Here is a 14,777-nt window from a genome sequence, read left to right as displayed (position 1 = left end):
TTCCAAATTGGGCTAATGCTCCATAATTACAGCCTATAATTACAACCTATAATCTCGTAACAAATAAAATAAAAGATTTAAAGTCATTAACTAAAGGAAGTCAAAGAGTCTTTGTTTTCCTTTTCTTTCTTTCTTTTTCCCATTTTGTTATGCTTTGATCTATTGGTTCCCATATGAAGTTTGTAGACACCACATCCTTTTCAGGCTGACTCAAGTCAAGATTGATGTTTTTTTTTTTTCCATTTGCAGACTTCTACTAGTTCTTGGGGACTAACTATGAGAGATCAGAGATATTCAATGTGGAACATTCTGAGATATGAGGAATCTTTAGAACTTGCAATATGGCTATTTTCGAAAATACCATTGGACTTGATAATTTACTAATTTTTAAACTATTATCATATGAAAGTATATTCACAATGATAGCTATAGATTTTGAATCACTCAGAAAAGAGGATTTAGAATGGGTTTTTCCTATTTTTTTGAAGGTTTTAGTTTTTTTTTTTTTTGATCAATAACAATTTCATTAATTCACCAAAGAGGTTACATAAAGACAAACACACTTATCTTCCAAGTACAATCAAGAAAACAAAAGAATAGGTAGAGACAAAAAATTACAACTTATCCCAAAACATTGAATCCCTTTCTTCCCCTTGTTTAGCTAAACCATCAGCTAGAGAATTGGTTGATCTTTTGACCCAACACATTTTAACTTCCATCTCCCGCACCAGCCACTTAAATTTCCTCCTCTAATTATTGTACCTCCATAAACCATTGTTGTCTGCATTCAGCCACCCTATCACCACCTCCGAATCCCCTTCAATTAAGAGTTTTCTGATGTTCATCTCCTTGGATTTCTGGGCTCCTTCCATAACTGCAAAGATCTCAGCTCTAAGGGAGTCATCCACTCCAATTAGGCCTGAGAACAAGGCAAAAATGACCCCATTCTCATCCCTAAAACACCCCCAATCCCTAATTGTCCAGGGTTCCCCCTACTACTCCCATCAAAATTTAATTTCATAAACCTAGCAGGTGGAGGTGTCCAAGACACACTCATTACTAACTTGGTCTGTGTGCCCTTTGCTATTTCACCCCACTTCCTCAACATGTCATCCACTGTGTAACCTGTGAATAGTTCCAAAGATTTCAGCCATTCTACAACCCTAAAATGAATGATAGCTTTTAGTTCTTCCACCCCTCTCTCAGCTGTTGAGAATATCCTGAAGTTTCTTTCTTCCCATATTGTCCAACATACTGCAGCCCTCAAACCTCTCCACATAGTCCTTCCCCTTTTCCTATGCCACCTGAAGACAAAAGGGGAAAAAAGGCCCTGCAGATCTGGTGGAGGGTTCCATCTACACCCAAAGAGGGAAAAATCCCATTCCCAAATTGACCTCGCAAAATGGCAAGACACCAATAGGTGAAAACCAGTCTCCCCATCCGCTTTACATAGAACACACCAATGGGGTGACAAGCAAGTATTGGGTCGCTTTTTTTGGAGTAGATCACTAGTGTTGAATCTTTCCAGATAGGCTTCCCAACAAAAACTACCAACCCTAGGAGGGATTGCTCTGCACCAAACCTCATCAACAGGGAAAGGGTTTATGAATGGTTTTATGAGTTTTCATAATTTTCTAAGTCCAGTTCAGTTAGAATTTTGTGGACAATTCCTTCAAACTTTTTTCTTTAGCCAGGTTAAATTGTTACCATCCTGTTTGGTCTACCCCCGGCCCTTCTAGCCCCTTCAACTTGCAACAGATTGCTTCTTCTTATGGGTGCTATAGATGGTCTTCTATGCACATGACTAAACCATCTTAGCCTACTTTCTCTCATTTTATTACCTATTGGAGCTACTCCTAGGTTCCTTCGTATGACTTCATTTCTGACTCTATCCTTTCTAGTTTTTCCAATTGTTATCGAATATTTATAATTATAACTATTTCTAAAATTCTTGAAATTCAAACAATTGTTTATACTGAAGAGTTTTACTTCTCTAGAACTAGAAGAACTCAAGTTTAAAGAATGACTCAACTATAGATCTCACTTTAACATGAAAACTTTAGATTCTATGCCCCATAAATTGGTTTGAGCTAAATCCATCAATAAATAGTGGTGATTTTTCATGTTATAGAAACTTAAACTTGCAATCTCTCTCTAGTTTGAGGTGAAAGAACAGAAGCATCCTCAAGGAGAAGCCTAAGATGCATCCTGAGAAGCCTCCATGCACAAAAACCTTCTTTTCCCTTGAGTTGTAAGTAACCTATGACTTACAAGTGTAGATCTTTACTTTAGGGCAATTTTTTCCATGAAAATTGTATATATATACTTTGCGGCAATTTTCTTCAAAGTCCTAAAATCATTGGCCTAGTAGTTCCTTCTTCTATCATAACCAATCAAAAAATATTATTAAAATCTAAATATTAGAACACAAAGATCATTAACTCCAATTGTGGGAGAAGTATTGAGATACAAGTATACCATGTCAATCTCAAATAAAAATAACCAAGGATTATCTAAGATGGCCAGGCCTCCATACAATTAAAAGTGTAAGCATATTATATATCATAAGAGAGAGTACATGAGAGAATGTAAACTGATGCACGAAATATAGAAAAGCAGACCCGTAACACCCATGCAAGAATTGAATACGTGCACACATGCAGAGAAGGAAAATGTGCAGCTGATTGGCTGGCAAAGAGATATTTACAGAAAGATGAGGAGTTCGTTGCTGGCAGGGCGCTGCCCCGCTGGCATTAAACTTTCCTCGTGTATCAATATATATCTATATCTATCTGTATCAATATATATCAATATATATAAGGAAACTGTGTGGCTGAATGGCTGGCGAAGAGAGGTTTACAGAGAGATTAGGAGTTTGTTGCCAGAAGCCCTTGGGACCTTCATTTTTTTAGTGTTTCTTGACGCTGCATTGAACCTTCCTTGTGAATCAATATATCTATATATATAGAAATGCAGCTCCCCTACAAAATTTATGTGGGAATGGATAAACAGCTCCCCCTACATGTACTATTTACCCTGTTGGCATTTTGTGTTGTACAATGCCTTATCTTCCCCTTCCTTTTGAGCTTGTTTCCTCGTAGTTTGATGTCCAAATTCCAAATGGTGTCTAAAAAGCTAAACTGCAAGCAAACCTGAATAGAAAAGTATAATTGATGAGGGGATGAAATGATAATCAAGAGTGGCACATGGGACTTGGTTGATCTTCCAGTAGCAAAAAAAAAAGGAAAAAAAATGCAGTATAAGTAGGTTTTTGTTTTTTCCTTTTTTTGAAGAAGGTAAAGTATTGAATTGTAATAATTTCCCCTGGGATAGTATTGTTTGGTGACAAAAGGAGAGTATGCAAATTGAAGAAGGTAACCTATAGGCCAAAGCAATCACTAGGAGCCTAGTTTGAAAATTTCAGTTATGCTGTCCAAAAATTTGGGTTTTTTTTATGGAAAAAATGTGAGTACACAAACCTGGGGTAGCTCTTCCCCTTACATCCGCATCACAAATAAACTTAAAATCACAAGACCTAAACTCTTTACTAGCCTCCCGGTTGTTAAGAGCTTTATGAGCTAACCAATCAGTCGTTTGATTTGCTTCCCGATACGTATGCTTATTCAAGTTGAAAAATTCAACAAGGTTCCGACATTCCCTAATGATACTATCTATTCTCCACGGGGGCGAGACACGACCATTGAAACAATCTATAACCATTTTATAATCACCTTCGATGGTGATTTGTTGGTCCCTGAAGTTAATCGCGATATTAATGGCCTCCCATGCTGCCCACGCTTCTGCAAGGTTGATCGTCGTGATACCTATCCCAAGCGCTTTGATCTCGAGAACTTTACCTTGATGGTTCCTAGCAACACACCCAATGGCACAGTTGCCATTATCAAACAAGTAGCATCAAAGTTAATTTTGATGCAATCAGTTTCAGGCCTAAACCACTCAACATGAGTTATAATTTTACTGTTAATGTTACCCATGCAAGAAGATATCTCTTTAATTTCATTCCAGTAAGCCAAAGCTCTACCAATAATATACTCTACATTACTGGAACCTCCATTAAAACATTTATTATTTCTATTCTTCCAAATGAACCAAGAAACACAAGCAAATTATTCTAAGGAAAATATCCCTGAAGATACCATTCGGCTTGCTTAGATAAGCCCACCACTGACTAACTGACGACACTAAGTTCCCAGGAGCTGGTAATTCCCCTTCTAATCTACACCAAATTTGTTTAGAAACTTCACATTTGATAAATAGGTGGTCAATGTCCACCTCCCCACAAAAAAAAACACAAGCTGGATCAATCCCAAAACCCTTCGCATTGAGATTGATTTTTGTGGGAAGTCTTTTATTTAACAAGAGAAAAAGAAAAATTTTAATTTTTGGGGGGAGCATAAGTTTCCAAAAATTTACTTGATAGTTGGAAGCAAGACTCTCACCACCATTAAAACAACACTCCTCGTTATAAGTTGTTTTAACCGAGAAATTACCATCTAGAGTGAATTTCCAAACTCTTTTGTCTTCATAGTCCCCGTGGGGAATCAAAATAGGTTTGATAAGTTGCCAAACCTGATAATTGGTAATAGATTTTATGAGATTCTCATTCCAAACTCTCCTCTCAAGGTCAATTACCCTACTTACAGTTAAATCCGTACCAATCAAATCACTCTTATTAGCTAGCTCAATCAGAGGGTCATTACCAGCCCATGAATCCAGCCAGAAATTCACATTCTTTCCGTTGCCAATTCTCCACATTGAACCCCTTTTAATTAGATCTCTTGAACCCAAAATTCCTCTCCATGCCCAAGAAGAACTACTCTTTTTATTTGTATCCCAGAAATTGCTTTTATTAAGATATTTATTAGTCACAACCTTGACCCATAGATTGTCATGGCAATTTAAAATTTTCCACCCCAATTTAGCAAGAAGGGCCTTATTTAACCATCTGAGGTTCCTCACACCAAGTCCACCCCACTTTTTGGGCGAACAAACCCTACTCCACCTGACAAGATGAATGGGGTTTTGGCTCCTTGCATTCGACCAAATAAAATCCCTTTTTTCTTTTTCTAAATCAGCAACAATACTACTTGGAATTTTAAAGGATTGCATAACAAATTGAGGCACCATGGAGGCAGAAGAATTAATTAAAGTTAATCTCCCTGCCAAGGAGAGAGAATTTTTTTTCCAACCTGCCAATTTGTTAGTCATTTTTTCTTTCAAATGTCTGAAAGTATCTTTTGAAATTCTACCCTCAATAATGGGGGCTCCAAGATAAGTCCTATTCCTACTCCCAATCGGAATTTTAAGAATTCTGGCCATAACTTTCTGAAGCCTATTGGGGATTTTTTGGAAAAAGTTATGGTCGACTTAAGATAATTAGGCAGCTGGCAAGAAGCTTTAGCATAACTATCCAAAACCTCCTTGATTTTGAGACAAGCATTGATAGAGGCCTTAGCAAAAATGATACAGTCATCAACAAACTGCAGAATTGGAATTGTCGGACCTCCCCTAAAGGCTTTACAACCCACATCATTCTTGCAACCAACAGCCTCCATATGAAGTTTACTTGAAAGGGCTTCAGCACAAAGGACAAAAATATACGGGGGGAGGGGATCTCCCTGCCGAATACCCCTAGAAGCTCTTATGGTTCGAGTGGGAGAACCATTTATGAGAATCTGAAAGGAAACTGAAGTGATGCATTCCATAACCCAATTAATCCATTTGACATGAAATCCAAATTTAACAAGAACTCTCCTAATAAAGTCCTATTCCAACATATCATAGGCCTTCTCCATGTCAACCTTACATGCAAGCATCCCCTACTTGCCTTTCTTTTTCTTCATAGTGTGCATAATTTCATGAGCAATAAGAATGTTATCTGTAATTTGTCTATTTGGAATGAATGCACTCTAGAAGGGGGAAATAATGTCATCCAAGTACGGCTTAATCCTGTTCACTAAAATTTTAGAAATGATCTTATAAATAACATTACACAGGCTAATGGGCCTAACATCATTAATTCGCTCCGGGTTATCAAACTTTGGAATAAGAGTAATAAACGTTCTATTTAATTCAACATTCATTTTCCTGGAATGGAAGAAAGTTTTAACTGTTTTACAAAAAGAATCCCCAACAGTATTCCAAAACTTAAAAAAAAAAAATACATTTAGCCCATCTGGACCGGGGGCCTTCATATCCTTCATCGAAAGAAGGGCATTGTAGATCTCTTCATTCGAAACTTCTTTACAGAGGGTAGCATTCATAGATTCTGTTGCACAACTGCCAATATTCGAAATGAAATTGTCAACATCCATAGTACCCTCAGCATTGAATCTCTTCTCAAAACCACTATAGAACAACTTTGATATTCTCTATATCTTCCACCCAGTTACCATTGTCATTTCTGATTTTCCTAATTTTATTTTTGTTTCTTCGAATTGTTGCAGTGGTGTGGAAAAATTTATTATTCTTATCTCCAAGCTTGAGCCAGTCAACCCTAGAATTTTGAGCCCAATATACTTCTTCTCTAGCAAGAGTGTCGTTGAGTAGCTTCTGGAGGGCTTTCTCATGATTAATGAGACTTCTGTTATTTGGGTTTATAAGAAGCCAAGCTGACTATGCACACATTCTTTTTTTACAGTGAAGCTAAAATAGATTATTAAGAAATGAAAAGAGTGCAAAAAAAAGGTGACGAGAACAAAGCAACTGACCCTCTACAAGCAGCCATTAAAAGCTTGCAGCACCCTCCCTAACCTTGATAGAAATACAAAGAATCTCTCCGTACTCATTTTAATTTCTCAAGTCATCAACCACTTCAATACAAACAATTCAAACCTCAAACAAACCAACAAAGAAAATATAGTCATGAACAGCGTTAACCAAACAAAAACCCAATTGTAGGCATAGCAATGCAACTCTTACCTTTAAAAAAGTTCGATGTTCAAAGTAAGTAGACATGTAACAACCAATCTCAAACATAAAAAACAAAATACAAGATAACCAAGAATTTTCATGTAGGAAGAGCGCATAAGCTGTATATTATTAAGGTTCTTAAGAAAATCAAAGTAAATAGTGTAATTCTAAACCAAAGGTGAAAGTTCAAAATACCTTGAATACGAGACCAATGGAAAAGCCAACACTGACAAGAAAAAACGGCATCACAAAGTCTGCAAGTGTGACTCCAAACCATGGGGAGTGATTTATGGATGGAAAAGCGCCCCCAGCATCATCAACTAGAATCATCAACTAGGAAAACCAAACAAGGGTGTAAGAAAAAGCAAGTTCACACAGGAGCTACCTTCAATAGAGATATGAAAGTAAAGAACTTACATGCATATTTTGTCTAATCTGTAGACAATATATAAGTAAACTATTTAATAGTATTACTCCAAAGGAAAGACTTACTATGCTGTTTTAGTGGATCCTATACCTTGATCCCATATCATTTGAACTACACCCACCCCCATATAGTTGGGATAAAGCTTAGATGATGATGATGATGATGATGATGATGGTGACAGCCAAAGGCACTCCAACTACAGAATAAGAACATAGTTAAGGTATGAAACCAATGTTTCCTTTGGAGGAAGGGGGGAGGGGCGGGTGTAGTTCAAATGACATGGGATCTGTTCGAGTCGACTAAACAGGGGCAATTTGGTCTTCTATATTCTTATTAAATTGTGCTTTGTCAATTTTGTCTTACTTTAAGTTGATGTCCCCACACTTAAGTAAGGGCATATTAGTCATTGTAATACTATCACATCTATATAAGCTTGGGTCAGCTAGGGGAGAGATTATTCTCTCCAGTCCAGACCGTGGTTCTCTCATTCTCTTCTTTTCTCTTTTCTCTTCCTCTTCCTCTTTCTTTCTCTCTTCTTTCAACCTATGACTGAAACACAAGGGCTGAAGTATTCTAACATGGTATCAGATCTGTAAAAGAGAAGACACAGCTGCAGTTTTTTTTTCTCTTTTCCCTCCTTTCTTTTCCGGGTCGAGTTGAGGGACTGAAGAGGCTGTGGCAACCCTATTTCAGCACCCTGTGAACGGCTGTCATGATGAGTGACAGACCTAGTGATCAAGTGGTGGTTTGTCTGGTGGTTTGGACCCTCATTTGAGCAGTCAAGAGGGCTTTTTCCTTGGTCAGTTGACAGTACTAATGCTGGCTGAAACTGTGGCTGAACTTTGTGGTGGAGAAAGTTGCTGATGTATTCTAGGTATGGTTATTGCATGTCTCTCCTCACTATGTGGGTTGGAAGGTGCTATTAGGAGGTAGGTGAACTGCTGTAATGCCCAGGTAATATTTCTTTTGTGTGTGACAATTAGTTCTTGTGAGTTGGTAGTAGAGCAGTAGTGGTTGACCTGGTGGTGTTGACAGTTTTGAGTAGACAGCATTATGACAACAATAGGAGAGACTAGTGGTGATAAAAAATCAAATATGATGATAACCCCTGATAAGTGTGCAAATGACATCAATCAAACTTAATGGTGAGAATCATGTGCCATGGACCAAATCAGTGGAGGTTTTTCATAGGGCTAAGAAAAAGGTGAAGCATGTGAAGGATGAGAAACCCTCAACTGAATCTCCAGGGTATAGTGAGTGGGAGGAGAAAGATTCTCAAATTATGACATAGTTGTGGAATAGTATGGAGTCCAAAATAGTAAACTTTATGTTTCTTGATGTTAGAATGTTAGAATGAAGTCTCTTTGTATGAGTGTTCGGCTGATAAGAGTCTTATTAACCCATACTTAAGTTAAATTATCCTGTAACTGGGCCTGGGTTAATGGGCCTAAGCCTGTTTAATGTTTTAAGTTAACTGGGTGTCCCATCACTAATCAGGGGCATTCCATTAAATTCTTGTACCGTTGTACTTCATTCAAATATAAATCATTGCTGGTCGACTGAACAGTACAGTTCGACATTTTCCAGCATACCAGTGGTTTTCTTCTTCACTTCTCTACTTTGAATACAGCATTCAGCACACATGGTATCAGAGCTGATTCGAACCTAGGGTTCCAGCCGGCACACCAGCTTCTACTCTCTCTCTTTTTGCTGCTCTTTTCTCGTTTCTTCTTCTTCTCTGGGTTGCTGAAAAAAAGAGGGTTGTAAGAGAACAAGGTAGATTCGAACCTAGGGTTTCCCTTGGTTGTAGGGCTCAAGGGAGGTAAGGCCCAGAAGTGGATGTCCTACTAGCTTCTTCTTCAGCAAGATAGTAGCTATTTGGCTATTAAGTGAGGTCTGTATAGGACAGACCTAGTTGAGGACTGATTTCTGCAGTCCTAGCCCTAGTCAAAAGGGGGAGAGCTTCCCTACAACAGCAGCTTCGAAGCCCCAGCAAAACCAGCACAGCAAAGTGGTAAACAGCTCCAAGTTCAGGTTGGTTATCAGTCCGAAACCCCTCACCACTGTTGTACCCGATCTCCTTCAGCTTAAGTGAAGTTACCTAGGGGGCTGTCAGCTCTAGATTGCCCAGCACTGAACTCTTTGACCAGTTAAGACTGAAGTCAGCATGTCTTCACTATCCAGAGAAGTTTCCTCCAGGGATATCAGACCTGCCGCAAGGTCACCCAACCTGGAAAACCCTAATCTGCACAGTTTGCAAATCACTAACATATTGTTGGATGAATATAACTTCAAAGAGTGGTCCGTCTCAGCAAGGCTGTTCATTACCTCTCATGAACTCACGGGCTATTTGGATGGAGACAAGAAAGAACCAGATGTTGGCAGTCCTGAATACACCGTGTGGCGCAAGGAAAATGCCACAGTCATGTCTTGGTTGCTTGCTTCCATGACTCCTCGGGTGGCTAGAACTGTTCATCATTTCCCTACAACTGCTAAGACTTGGGAGAAAGTATCCAAGACATACGGCCAGAAAAAGAACAATGCTAGAATCTACAGGCTGAACCAGGACATTGCAGCCCTAAGGCAAGGGGACATGTCCGTAGCAACATACTTTGCAACACTGGAAGGCCTCTGGGAAGAGCTTGACCATCACTTGATTTTGGACTGGGAAAATGCCAGGGATAAGGAGAAGCATGACAAGCAGATTGAGGAGAGCAAGGCCTTCAAGTTTCTGGCTGGACTAGACCCAGTATATGAAGGTATAAGGTCACAGATTCTAGGGAGAGATGAATTACTCGAGATTCACCATGTCTACTACCTGGTGAGGAATGAAGAAGTAAGGAGAAAGGAGATGCAAGTTGACTCCCAGACACAATCAACAGAGCTATCTGGAGAACATTCAGCCCTAGTCTCCACTAAGGGAAATAGACTTCAAGACAAGAAGTCCCTCAAGTGTACTCATTGTGGTGGTGAGAAACACATAAAGGAAAAATGTTGGGTCTTGTATCCTCATCTGAAGCCAGCTGCTTTGAAAAAGGACAAAAGACAACATAGGGGGCATACAGCAAGTGGGAATCTTGCCACCAACAACAGCGGTGACAAGTCACAGAATACTCCAATAGTGTCCTCTTCCATCACAGGGCAGGTCAACGACTCCTCTGGACCTAGTACCTTGGGCTTCTCAGCTAGTGAGGTAGAGATTCTCAGCCGGGCATTAGCCCGTCTGAAGAATAACCCTTTAGCTTCCACCTCTCTTGCCAAATCAGGTACAGTCTCTGCCTTCAGCGCAACTAGTTCCATTGATTCCTCCTCATGGGTGATTGATTCCGGAGCAACTGACCATATGACACATATGTCCTCCTTATTCTCTTCATACTACTTGTTGTCTGGGCAGGATAAGTTGAGAGTGGCTGATGGGTCTCTCTCCACCATCTCTGGAAAGATGGTGGTTGACCTACGCAAGGGCCTCTCTCTTAAATTTGTCCTACATGTTCCTACTCTTACCTCAAATCTTTTGTCTGTTTCAAAATTTACAAAAAAATTGAACTGTAGTATAACATTTTTTTTCCTTCTCATTGTGTCTTTCAGGACAGATTGACGAGGAGAACGATTGGGAGCGGTCGTGAGTATGGGGGCCTCTACTATTTTGATGCAGACATCAGCTCAGCCTTACAAGCTTCTGCTACTACTAGTCCTAAAAGTGTAGAGTCAATAGCTAGGCTAGGTCATGTGTCTTTTTCTTCTTTAGCAATGTTGTTACCCGAATTGTTTAAGGGAATTCCAAGTCAGAGTCTAATTTGTGATGTGTGACAGATGTCAAAACAATGTAGAAGTGTGTATCCAACTTCTAGTAATGAAATTCGAGCTCCTTTTGATTTAGTGCATTCTGATGTTTGGGGTCCTTCACCCATTGTCTTCATTGATGGCTTCCGTTACTTTATCAGTTTTATTGATCATTATTCTCGGTGTACATGGATTTATCTGTTAAAAGGACGAGATGAAGTGCCAGGGATAACTATGGCCTTTTGCAAGATGATTGAAACACAATTTGACAAGAAGATTAAGCAATTCCGGTCAGACAATGCGGCTGAATACTTTGAAAGATCTTTGAACTCATTCATGAAAGATGCAGGCATGTTACGCCAATCTTCTTGTGCTAACACCCCTCAACAAAATGGGGTTGCTGAGTGCAAGAACAGGCACCTCTTGGAGACAGCTCGAGCTCTACTCTTCCAACACAAAGTGCCCAAGCAATATTGGTCTCAAGCTATACTCACTGTATCATACCTGATAAATCGGATGCCATCTACCCCTTTCTCTGCTTTGTGTCCCACTCTTCCCAAATTTCCTCTCCCACCACGGGTTTTTGGTTGTACATGCTTCATACATGTGAAGGATCCAAAGAAAACCAAGCTGGATCCCAAGGCTACAAAGGGAATATTTTTGGGGTACTCTCCTACACAAAAAGGGTACAAGTGTTATGATCTTGTCTCCAAGAGAAAGTATGTCACTAGAGATGTAGTTTTTTTTTTAGTCTCAACCCTATTTCTAGTCTTCTTAGAATCCTCTTCAGGGGGAGACAAATGGGGTGGAAGAGGATTCTCATCTGTTCCCCTTTCATCACCTTCCACTATTCCTAGCTGTGACATTTCGGGTCAATCTAGTGAGGCTCCCACTGTGCCAGTTACATCCCTTGATACAGCAGATGCTCTTGAAGGCTCCAACAAGCAAGGGAAAGAGATACTTACATACAGCAAAAGAAAGAAAGGCCCTCAATCTCATGATTACAACCAATTGAACTCAGACCAATCTGTCTCTGCAATCCAAGGAAATTCTGACCCTCACACTTCAGATTTGGATCTTCCTATTGCTCTCTGTAAGACTGTTTGTTCTTGTACTATCCGGCATCCCATAGCTGATTTTGTTTTCTTACTCACACTTATCTCCTGCCTATCACTCCTTTGTGTCTGCTCTTTCCTCTGTCCGTGTCCCTTCCAGGTACTCAGAGGCAGCATCTGATCCAATGTGGAAAGAAGCCATGAATGAAGAGATGAAAGCCCTAATGAAAGCAAGAACGTGGGAATTGGTTGATCTGCCAGAGGGGAAAGGCACTGTTGAGTGCAAGTGGGTATTCACAGTAAAGCACAGGGAAGATGGGTCAATCGAAAGGTATAAGGCTAGACTTGTGGCAAAGGGATTTACACAAAATGAAGGAATTGACTACAAAGAAACCTTTGCCCCAGTAGCAAAGCTCAACACAATCCGGGTCCTACTATCATTAGCAGCAAATTTATCTTGGTAACTTCATCAGCTAGATGTGAAGAATGCCTTCCTAAATGGTGATCTTCGTGAAGATGTATTCATGGAACCCCCACCAGGCTAGGATGTTGGAAAGAAGGTATGTAAACTAAGGAAAGCATTATATGGTTTGAAGCAGTCTCTCCGGGCATGGTTCGAGAGATTTTGTATGGCTATAAAGAAAGTGGGGTACACTCAAAGTAGTGCAGATCACACATTGTTTACAAGGAGACAGGATGACAAACTTACAGCACTCATTGTTTATGTGGATGACATGGTGATCACCGGAAATGACTTGGAAGAGATGAAAAGGCTGAAAAAGTTCTTAGCTTCAGAACTTGAGATCAAAGACCTAGGAAATCTGAGATATTTTCTTGGGATTGAAGTTGCTAGATCAAGAGAAGGAATCTACATATGTCAACGGAAATATGTGTTAGATCTCCTACACGAAACAGGCATGATGGAATGCAGGCCAGCAGACACCCCAATAGAACTGAACCACGGACTACAAGAATCAATGGGTGAGGAATACTGTGATAAAGAGAGGTACAAAAAATTGGTAGGAAAGCTGATATACTTATCCCTTACTCGGCCAGACATTGCTTATGCAGTGCATGTTGTTAGTCAATTCATGCACTCGCCAAAGACCCCTCATATGAGAGCAGTGGAAAGAATTCTCAAGTACTTAAAGACTTGCCCAGGGAAAGGAATCCTATTAAGGAAAAGCAACAAACTTGAAATTGAAGCATACACTGATGCAGATTGGGCTGGTTCTATTGGAGACAGGAAATCAACCTCAGGTTACTTACATTCTTAGGAGGGAACCTGGTCACATGGCGCAGTAAGAAGCACGGGGTTGCTGAACTCTTATGGCTCATAACTCTTCTTAACGAGCTTGGTATTAAGGGTGAGGGCCCTCTTAGGCTGTATTGTGATAATAAAGCAGCTATCAACATAGCCAACAATCCCATGCAGCATGACCGGACAAAACATATTGAAATTGACCGACACTTTGTCAGAGAGAGAATTGTTTTAGGAGAACTTTGTGTACCCTATACACCATCTGAGATGCAAATTGCAGATGTATTGACTAAAGGACTGACAGCAACAAAGTTCAGAGACCTACTTGGCAAGCTAAACATGATTGATATCCATGCTTAGCTTGAGGGGGAGTGTTAGAATGTTAGAATGAAGTCTCTTTGTATGAGTGTTCGGCTGATAAGAATCTTATTAGCCCATACTTAAGTTAAATTATCCTGTAACTAGGCCTGGGTTAATGGGCCTAAGCTTGTTTAATGTTTTAAGTTAACTGGGTGTCCCATCACTAATCACGGGCATTCCAGTAAATTCTTGTACCATTGTACTTCATTCAAATATAAATCATTGCTGGTCGACTGAACAGTACAGTTCGACATTTTCCAGCATACCAGTGGTTTTCTTCTTCACTTCTCTACTTTGAATACAGCATTCAGCACACACTTGATACAGCCAAGGAGATATGGAATCATGCTAGGAAACTCTACTCTAGTCAGGATAACACAAGGGTAGCTCTCTACCAAGAGTATTTCAATTTGCAACAAGGAAATCAAAAGTCTTGAAGAATATTATGCTAGTATGAGAAGTCTCAGGAATGAACTCAATGTTTACCATCCCTTAAACTCTAGATTTTAAAATTCAACAACAACAAAGAGAGCAGATTGATGTGACTAGATTTTTGGTGGACTTGAAGTCAGGATATGAGCCAGTTATAGAACAAATATTGGGGGGACCTGCTCTTCCCTCTCTTGAGGTGTTTGCTCGACTTCATAGGATTTCACTTAGACCTACAGAAAACAATACTACTTTTGATAAGTGAGCATGTGTCGTAGCAAGAAGAGGAGGCCATGGAAATCGAGGTGGTGGTCATGGAGTTAGAGGAGGCTGTAGTAGTCCTATGTTTAGCCAAGGTGGCGGAGGTAGTGGTGCTCGAGATTTATGGGGAGGTCGTGTGGAGGATGAGGTAATGGTCCTAGGAAGTGCATCTATTGTGGTATGAAGGGACATACAGTGAACTTCCGCTATGATCTACATGACCCACCTTCTTCATGGCCAATCATGCTGTAACAAGTGGTGGTGAAGC

The 14,777-nt window shown here is 39.9% G+C and overlaps 1 protein-coding gene across 1 annotated transcript in view; it reads right to left on the bottom strand.

The window, feature by feature from the left end:
- Window positions 1–14,777, bottom strand: part of LOC148867657 (uncharacterized) — a 61,614-nt gene that overhangs the window by 41,821 nt on the left and 5,016 nt on the right. The window contains exon 2 of the mRNA XM_088978381.1: window positions 7,129–7,266. Within this exon, the coding sequence (XP_088834507.1) occupies window positions 7,129–7,266 (138 nt within the window). The remainder of the gene's footprint in view (window positions 1–7,128; window positions 7,267–14,777) is intronic.

This window comes from Nelumbo lutea, chromosome 3, assembly GCF_056320005.1.
Source record: "Nelumbo lutea isolate HS-2025 chromosome 3, American lotus-T2T, whole genome shotgun sequence".
Lineage (NCBI taxonomy): Eukaryota > Viridiplantae > Streptophyta > Magnoliopsida > Proteales > Nelumbonaceae > Nelumbo > Nelumbo lutea.
The sequence above is the reverse complement of the archived record's forward strand: the minus strand, read 5'-3'. Positions and strand labels throughout refer to the sequence as shown.